Source organism: Anoplophora glabripennis, unplaced genomic scaffold (assembly GCF_000390285.2).
Source record: "Anoplophora glabripennis isolate ALB-LARVAE unplaced genomic scaffold, Agla_2.0 scaffold2, whole genome shotgun sequence".
NCBI classification, from domain to species: domain Eukaryota; kingdom Metazoa; phylum Arthropoda; class Insecta; order Coleoptera; family Cerambycidae; genus Anoplophora; species Anoplophora glabripennis.
In genome coordinates, this window is record NW_019416325.1 from 4,384,597 (window position 1) to 4,394,332 (window position 9,736).

The 9,736-nt window shown below is 34.4% G+C and overlaps 1 protein-coding gene across 1 annotated transcript; it reads left to right on the forward strand.

Moving 5' to 3' along the window:
- Window positions 1–705: 705 nt before the first annotated feature.
- On the forward strand, window positions 706–6,178 carry LOC108916217 (embryonic polarity protein dorsal-like). Its single transcript, XM_018722429.1, has 8 exons — window positions 706–763; window positions 1,480–1,579; window positions 2,126–2,326; window positions 3,240–3,418; window positions 3,533–3,768; window positions 4,349–4,574; window positions 5,112–5,183; window positions 5,868–6,178. The coding sequence occupies exons 1-8, from the start codon at window positions 706–708 to the stop codon at window positions 6,176–6,178; spliced, it is 1,383 nt and encodes a 460-aa protein (XP_018577945.1).
- The last annotated feature ends 3,558 nt before the right edge of the window (window positions 6,179–9,736 follow it).

Below are 9,736 nucleotides of genomic sequence, written 5' to 3' on the forward strand. Positions count from 1 at the left end.
TTAACTCAGTTTTTGCTCCTTTTTCACCCCTTTAAATTTTTGTCATAAGTTCATTAACACCCTGTACATATATAGTCTTAAATGTGGCTAAATTTACTTCAACGTTGTATGCCCTGCCACAAGGCTCTGTTTCGAGGCCATTTATGTTCACTACACGTGTAAATGATAATTTCTAAGGGACATAATTCCGCTTTCGTTTTTTTGGTAGGTACAAAAACACTATGGATTACAATTTTTTTGCAAATATTTAAAATGATTTTTTTATTATAATTACTATTTTATGCACCTAAATTATTATTTAAAATGTAATGTAGTAGAAAAAATATTTTACACAATTCGTTTGTGTGTGTGTGTGTGTATTATTCACTCATGAAATAGAGCTATTTTACATTTCTAATACAGGAAGTAATATTTCCAAAATGTGTGGTATTCTAACAATTATGACAACTGAGCCTAAATAACATCTTCAAAAATTTGGTAATAGGCGGGAGATTTTGCAGAGTGACAGGTGATAAATTTGCAAACACGTTTTTAGCCCCGCCCCCTAGAACTGATTGGTCCTGAAGTCATGGAACAGGGGGTAGTTAGGTATAAATGCATATGTTTCAATATCTATTTATTACTGTTTTATATTCGACAGTTTGGTGTGTGTGTGTCGAATTTTGTTCGAAATTTAAAAAAAAATATCAGTACTAGCTGAAAGCCATGTCCAGGCAAGTAGAAAATAAATTGGAATACTTAAAGCAATGGACGTCGAATTCTGGTGAGTTCTATAATTAATTTTTATTGTTTTTTGTAATTTCAAAAATGACTGTGACATCCACTTTCAGTTTTGCTCTTGCATGTGTAATAGCTTATATTTCTAGTTAATAGCTTATAAGTTATAGTCCGTACAATATTTGTTGACATGGAATTCCAAGGAAACCTCTGCGTCACTTTCCTGGAATTAACTGCATTCGACACCCGAGGTAGACATTAAATTTCAAGGCACGCTCGTGTCGCTGTAAATTGTTACATTAGTTCCGATAACAGAACTTTATTAGCTTATTATTTTCTTAGCATCCCAACAAATATTTTACGGATTGTAATAATATGCCATATACACTGCGAAGAACCTAACCTCAAAAGCCTCAGGAAGAGGTCGTGACTAGCGACCTCTAGCAGATGGTTAAAAACTAAAAACATCAAAATATTTAGCATCTTCAATAACTTATTATCTTCCTGTATTTCTGCCACTGGTTCTATACAAACAAATTCACAGGATTTTTACCTTTATTTAGTTAATATTTCAAAATATTCTCGTATTTGTGTTGTTTTTCAAAAACTCGAACACCTTGTAACTGACAAAAGAAGCAACTATGGACTAAGGTATTATTTAGTTTAAAAATCATATTTTAGCCACAAGATTATCTGATAGTATTTGCACTCCTTCTTTTAAATACACCCTGTATATGTTTACAACGCCTTTTTTTCTTTCAGTTGGCTTCATTGCTACTGATCGCGAGGGCAAATCCCAAAATAAGACAATGTTCGTCGGAGGAGATGACATCGCACAACAACCACCGCCTGCTTTAGTAAGGTAAAACATCTATGTTATTTTTTCAGAATTTTGTTTTAAATAAATATTATTTCACGTCAGGAATATCGTCAAGGAATTGATTTTTACTTGTTCTTTTGATTAACCATAGAACCTTACACTAAGAAAGTAGATAATTGCTCCAGATTTTCCTGTTTAGACAGCAAAGTTAATTTTTCGAAAACTTTGGGACCTCGTTCTTTACGTTGATTTACTAACAATGTATATGTTTAATGTTATTATAAATATCTAGTATCTAATGTTTGATGTTTAGTATCTAATTAATTAAGTATATAATAATAATTAATTAATAATAATAATTAATTAAGTATATTTTAGTTAGTTAATCTCTTGGAATGCACGTTATAAAAATTTGTGTCTTTTAAATTACCTTATTTTCAATTTAATCCAAAATATTTTAATTTATTTATTTATTGCTGTAAGAGGTAAGGGACCTAATCCCTAAGATTGTAAATTCCAGTGGCGGGACGGGCTTCACTGTAAAATTTGTCTCTCACACTCACATTCATTTATTTACTTTATTTACAGGTTGCCTTATGTGAGAATAATTGAGCAGCCAGCTTCAAAAGCGCTCAGATTTCGTTACGAGTGCGAGGGAAGATGTGCTGGTTCTATCCCAGGAGCCTCTAGCACTCCACAGAAGAAGACCTTCCCGACGATTCAAATTGTAGGCCATCGAGGCAGAGCTATGGTAGTCGTCTCGTGCGTAACAAAGGATACACCCCACAGGTGAGTAATTCGTTTGGTTAAAAAGGTAGACAAATTGTGGCAGATCTTACCGCAAAAATTGAGTGAAATTTCACTCACATCACACTCAGCAATTCCTACCCACACTGGATTGAGTGAAATTTTCACTCTGACAATATGAGTACTATAACAATTTTATGAGTGAAACTATGATTTGTTTTTAATAGTTTTACCAGTGTTTTAAAACAGAAATAATTTTACTGTAATCTGAGTTTCTGTTACTTCCCAATGAGTGACTGTTACAATTTCGTTCTATTTCACCATTATTGAGTTAATTTTTAGTCAGATTTGATTACAGTGTCGCAGTAACAAAAATGTAATCTTCTGCATTTAGTGAAATTGTTTCCTTGCGACGTAACAAATGCAATTAAATTATTTTAGTAGAATTTTACTAATATTCAAAAGTACACTGTAAAAAAAATCGGTGTGAGTGAAAGCAATAAAGGTTCGGAGTGAATCAATTGAGTGAAATTATTTTCACTCAATAATACGAGTCGTTAGATTAATTCATATTAGAGAAAAAGTCAACTCTTAATAGGTTTTACACACTCAGAGTAGAGTCAGAAGTCACTCACATGATAGCAGAAACTAGGGTTTGAGTAAAATTCACTCCCTTCTATTACAATAGTTTCACTCATAAAATTTTAAGTGTACTCATATTAGTGAGTGAAAATATCACTCAATCGGATGTGAACAGAAATTGATACATTATTGAGTTAAATTGAGTGAATTTGAGTGAAATTTGGAGATATTGGAAATAAATTAAAACAAAATCATGTAGTTAGATATTTTATAATTTAACTTATGTTACATTTTTGAGTGTTCTTCTTAAGCTGTTACTTTACATACATTCTTTATAATTTGTTAACTAAATAACTATCATCTTTTATTTCAGGCCACATCCTCATAATCTGGTTGGAAAAGAAGGATGCAAAAAGGGAGTGTGTACGTTAAATGTGCCGACAGATACCATGACCGTCCACTTCTCGAATTTGGGCATACAATGCGTGAAGAAAAAGGACATTGAGCAGTCACTGAAAATCCGAGAGGAAATCAGAGTCGACCCCTTCCGAAGTAAGTTTTTACGCGTATTTTAAGAATTTGGCGTCATGGTGATTGACTTTGTTACAACTTTGGAGACAGAAAGCAGATTACGTACTTTACCTTACGCGTTGTCATTATTTTCAGCTGGATTTGGACATGGCAGTCAACCTGCCACGATAGACCTGAACTCCGTGAGGTTATGTTTCCAAGTTTTCCTTGAAGGTAACACTCCTGGAAAGTTCTCTCTGCCACTTCCTGCCGTTGTCAGTGACCCGATATTCGACAAGAAGGCTATGTCAGACCTCGCTATCGCCGAACTCTCTGACTGCGTGAGTTATGTAGACGGGGGGAGGAAAAACATAATCTTACTTTGTGAAAAGGTAAAGTGAACACGCAGTATTTGGTAACACAAAATTAATTCTATGTTTATGACTTCTAAGTTCTATAAATTAAGGAAAAATGTTGTTGAAGTCAATACCTAAGAATAATGACCCAAACCAAGTATCAGACTTAAGACCAAGCTAATTTCCTTATTCATTAGGTTTGTTAAATACTGTCCTATTCATTGGTGATATTCAGCTTTATTATTAATTTAAGTCCATGGATTATGAAGAGCTACTGCTGATATTTATAACGTTTCTAAAAATCATCAACTACTTCTGAACCTCTCTAAATCTAAGCTGCTCTTCCTTTTTTGCATCTAACATGGAAAATTTAATTAATAAATTAATGAGTTCGAGATAAAAAAAATGTTGAAAGTGGTACAAATTTAGGCTTAATTAAAAATAAAACCTATTGTATTCATATAAATTAAAGAATAAAATAGGACCTAATACAGTACCTTGAGGAACGCCGACCAGAAACCAAGTTAAATATTCAAAAAGAGAATTATTCATTTTGACTTTTTGTACGCGATGTAAGAATTAACTCCTAAAAATGTGTGTTAAATTCTGTTTATAGGTGACCAAAGAAGATATCAGCGTACGATTTTATGAAAACGAAGGTGAATGGGAAGCTTATGTGAAACCCATACGGGTGCACAAGCAACACGCCATTTGCTTCAAGCCGCCGAAGTACAGGGATCTGGATGTCAAGGAACCTGTGAGGGTCTTCATACAACTTTACAGACCTTCTGACGGTGCCACCAGCAAACCCCTTCCCTTTGAGTTGCTGCCCCTTGAATCAGGTAAACCGAGTAGCAGTAATTTTGGTGACATTAAAGCGTTCGAGACTATTTCAAGCGTTTTAATACGTATTGATTTTCCACAATGGTACGATCTTTTGGAACCACTCATTCCATCAATAGCTCTGAATACACAAATCGCTAAAGTAGAATTTACGATAACCTAAAACAGAACAAGCTATTTTTCTGTTTACTACAAAAAACAGGACAAAAGAGCAGACGGCGCGCTATCTATTTATCTATTTTTATCTAGGGACGATTCCAGAAATTCTCAATAAGTTTTATTATTATTAAATTTAAGCACTTTTGCATTTTTAACACGGTTTTGATTATTGAAAGTGTAGATTTAATCATTCTACTCGACATTAAAATTTTTTTACTAAGTCTGTAAACATCCTGTATAACCGAGGATCTGACAGCTTTAAAAATTGTTAGTATTTTACTTTAATTTAATTATTAATTGTTAGTAATTTATTAGTAGTTACTTTACACGTTTGTTGCATAAATAACTATTACTTATTTTCTCTATAATATTTTCAGAACCAGGCGTATTAAAAAGGAAAAGGCAGAAGATGGAGGACCCTATTTTGAAGAGTCTACAAAATGTTCACAGTAAGTTATTTTTCCCTGAATTACTAATTTTGGCATCATCCGTTGAAGACCTAATTCTATGACCTTTCAAACTGTCAAACTGACAATTATTTTGGTTCAAATTTAGGAAAAACAAATTTTTATACATTAGACCTTTTGAAACACGTATCATAAGTTTGTTTGACTATTTTTAACTTTTTTTCATTATTTTAATATCTTATCGCGGCAAGGTATGACTTCAAACAACCGCGCATGCGCTGGCAGCGAGCGCATATCCAATTAGGAGCTTGTTGTCTCTCTTAAGTGAAAGGGCGACCAATAGTTTAGCAGCCACGTGCTTGACCATTATTTACACGATTGAAATATGCCGTATGTGTTGTTTTATTTCATTTTAATTTTATGCAGTGGCGGCTCTTGATTTCCATAGTTACCAGGGAGAGCGGGAAAATTTAGGTACTAAGTACAGATATTAAAAAAAATATTCGATATAGTTGAGTAGTTAGGGAAAATATGCTCAACATTATTTTTTACAATTAAAATGGCAAAGAGCGACAATCGGTTAAAATGACGACAAGCATTGATTTATTTTGCTAATGTTATTACCTACCTGAACTGTACAGTAATTTCTATTTCTATAACGATTAAAAAAAATCTTGCTATCAGTCTTTGTTCAAACTTACATATTTCATAATGTTTATTCTTCAGGTTTTTCTTCCCCTTACAACGATTTCAATCCGTATGGTGGCGTTAGTCCAGAATACGTCTCCAATCTGCCTCATCAGAACTACACAGGACCAGGACCAAGTCAGAATAATCCAAATGTCTTAAGACCGAATACTCAAAGTCCGATTTGGAACATTCCTCCAAGCACAAACTTCGTGCCTCAATTGTTACAGGGATTTGACAGTCAGTTAAATTCGGATGAGGTAGACGCCACCCTCAAAACCATGGTTGAGGAGTCTTCCTATCTTCCGGATATAAAGAGTCTCTCCCTTTCGGATATTTCACCAAATTAATGGCAAGGTCAGTTGACGTATAAAAGGTGTAAGTAAACAAGTGTGAAAAAATGAAAGGGGTGCGAAAATCCATAGGATTTAAATCCGGCGTTCGAGAAGGCTAAAACTGAGATCTGCTACGACCTATCCAACGATTTAAAAGTGCTTTAAATACTGTAGTGTTCTTACGCTGAAATTGACAGGAACCACATCAGCATAAATCATCAATTCATTGATATCACCAATCATGTGCGAGTTTTTCTGAGTTCTCAAACTCAGAAAAACATGGTTGACAAATTCACGATCTTTTCGAAGTAGAAAATTACGTCACTTTCCAATACATCTAGAAACTTAAATTATAACGCGTTAATAATTAGGGACTTTTAAAAACGCAATTTTGTAAAAATAATAAAAAAGGGCAGTCCGAAAATGATTTAAAAGTACACTTCTACACGGCATTGGAAACTGGTCCCCTATACAGGGTGTTAGAAATTTGACTACCTCAATTTTAACAGACGATAGAATACATTAAAATAAACAAAAAAACCTTATATGACATGGGTCCTAAACTCAACCATTTTCGATAACAAAATTATCAAAATCGCCAACTTGATGTACAAATGTTCGATTAATTAAGGAATATTGACATAACTGCGTGCATAGAATACCATAAAATACAATGTTTACCACTTTTTTGAACTTCTTTATGCTTAATTCTAAAAAATAATTAGCGTTGTAATAAATTTAAAATTCGATAAAATTCATATCGAGCAATGTGACAACGCGGCGGTACTAAGCTGTCAGTTCAGTTGGTATCTGGAATTCGACCGTGTCTGAGTGTTTTTTGCGTAGCACTATTTCCTTTTCTTGAGGTGTTTTTCAGCGAGTGCGCGAAAATTGTATTCGAAAGTGTCGTGCGTGCATCGAAAATGGTGACAGACATTTCGAGCATATGTTGTAGTTTGTTTTGTACTTGTGCGTTTAAAAATATTTACTAAATGTTTTACAATAATAGTTGTTTACATTTTTTTCCGTAGTACTGATACGCCACACTGTTGATTGGGACATTCCTTGCACTCGTTGAGCGGTTTGCTTGGTACTTACTTAGGGATTCCCTTCAACAATCTCTAAAATGTGTTCCTCAGCTACTCCAATACGCCGTGGACGCCCTGGACCTCCATCTCTTCCACGATTAGGACGAGAACCTGCTAAAGCATTTTCTCTTGTTAAAACGATATCCATCAACACTGAGTTGCTGTACACGTAAGCATTTTTGACACTTGAAAAACTAATGTAAACACTATCGCAACGACGACTAAAATCGGATTTCAGTATTCGGAATCGCACAGCGCACAACGCGAGTGACGCTAAAGACTACAGTAGCCCGACGATGTAAAGGTTGAAAATACTACAACTTCAATATTTTTTTCTCGGAAACTATAAGGATTTTACAAAAAATTCTTTTGCGATATTGACTCCACATTTTACGACGCATCTATTCCCAATTTTTTTGGGGTCTCTGGAAAATAACCGCTCTTATTGGACTACTAATTTGAATTAGGCAGTAATAAAAATGCGAAGTACTGGTGAGTGATAGATTGAAAGATCAGCACAGTAATAAACACCCTTTCAAGGGCATAGTGCGACCCTGAATCCTTTCAGATATTCCGGCAACGTTCGAGGCAAATAGCGGCGACCGGCGTTGTGATACGATGTTGTATTTTATTACATCACATTTGTGTCTATGTGCGTTCTATATGTACCATTTCGGACACGTGACAAATTACCGCATTTACATGGATGCTGTCAAGAATGAGCACTTAAAACACCAGCCTTTATGAATAAAACCGATGAGATGCTCGACTGTAGCCGGTGACGTATATTAACGCTCACACTCCGCTCAACAATGACTACCCCCACGCGTTATTATATTGATGACATGTCAATACATAAATTACATCCCGCTAACAATAACATTTAATTGCTGAAATTAAACGCCCATAATGATATCTTCATAGTGCCGTAGGGGAGCGTCTATGCGGCACATGTGACGCAAGGAACACCATCAATTACGGCATTTTTGTGTGTTCAATAAACCTTTTCATAGGTGGCTTTGTTCTAGTTGTAATTAATCATGCGCGGCATACATAGATAATTATATAAGCCTCGCGGAAAAGTTGTAATGGAACGCCCTTACGACTTTTCCGCTTATTTTTATTTATATAAAATCGTTCTTTACATAAATGACCCGCGACTATCAATTACGCCCTAAAAGTTGCTAGCTTGGGGCGAAAAATCTGAGTCACGCTAGATAAAACTTGCCACCGTCGAAGATAACAGTAATTAATGTAAAAGTCTATGTTAAATGGCTTTTGACATGATTTTGTGATTCTCATTTATTTATCTTATTTCCGGAGTTTACGAATATCTTTAGTGAAAAATGTACCCACAGGTCTTAAATCAGGAGTATTTGCAGGCCACTTTACCTATCCAAACAATAAAATAGTATTCAATATCGTATATTGAAAATATTATTAAACAATTGCACGCCTCCTCATAATTCACACAGCACTGGAAAGATACTAAATACCATTGATAATTTTTGGTTAGGTTGACTTGATTACATTCAGTGGCCTGCAAATAGCCCCGATTTAACTTCTCTGAACATAAATATTGAATATGGAAAAAAATAAAGAAGTCATTAGAGACAAATTTAACAATGCTTGAACATGTTTAAACGTGTTAAAAAACAGAGACGTGTTAAGGGCCGTGCTAAAGCTTAGATTTTCCATTCGGTTAGATGTGAGATGGAATACCCAATTAAACGATTATCCAATTCTTTTTACGGCGTTTGTTGAACGACAGCCGTTTTAAAATTTAACAGGATTGAGGGCGAAAACGCTCAATTCTCGAATGAAACTAAGAGTGCTTATTTCATTCAAAGTTGCCTTATTAATAATTAAATGACTAATGGTATATTTTCTTACAAATTAAGTGTCGAATTTCCATTTTAGGATTAAGGTGTAGACCTCTTGAATTAACTTTGCCCTCAACATGAGCTTTAGAGATTATTAACTAATTACAGGGAAAGTATTTCGTAAATATGTCACATAGCATAATAAATTACAGTTAAAAGTGTTAAAACTAACACAAAGTGAACAATGACTATAAGATTTATGTCACTGTGAAACACGTAATTTTTTTTACGCATCGTTGCCATCGGTTCCACAATCTGGATGGGATCCCTTATAGATCGCATCATCACGTATGTTTCTACCCTTGTTTCAACAAGGCTCAAATCTTGGACCAGTACTTACTTTATTTTTATGAATTTTTAATTTTTAATTGGACATAATTACTATGTTAGAACCGTACATATTTTTATTTGGGCATAGTCCGTCCCTGGCGTTCTAGGCATAATGAAGTTTCACTTAGAACATCAAAAACAAGCTGTACGCATGATTATCGATCACCATATGTGCATCATGTTGAAGTTAATGGTTTAGAGAGTGTAAATAAAAATACCTTTTTAATTTTCACATTTGAGGGCCCGTAACTTGTTAACGAAGGCCCGTATGA

Coding starts and splice junctions, on each gene's coding strand:
- LOC108916217 (XM_018722429.1), top strand. CDS start 706: ATGTCCAGGCAAGTAGAAAATAAATTGGAATACTTAAAGCAATGGACG. Junction 764..1,479: donor GCAATGGACGTCGAATTCTG/GTGAGTTCTATA, acceptor TTTTTCTTTCAG/TTGGCTTCATTGCTACTGAT. Junction 2,327..3,239: donor ACAAAGGATACACCCCACAG/GTGAGTAATTCG, acceptor CTTTTATTTCAG/GCCACATCCTCATAATCTGG.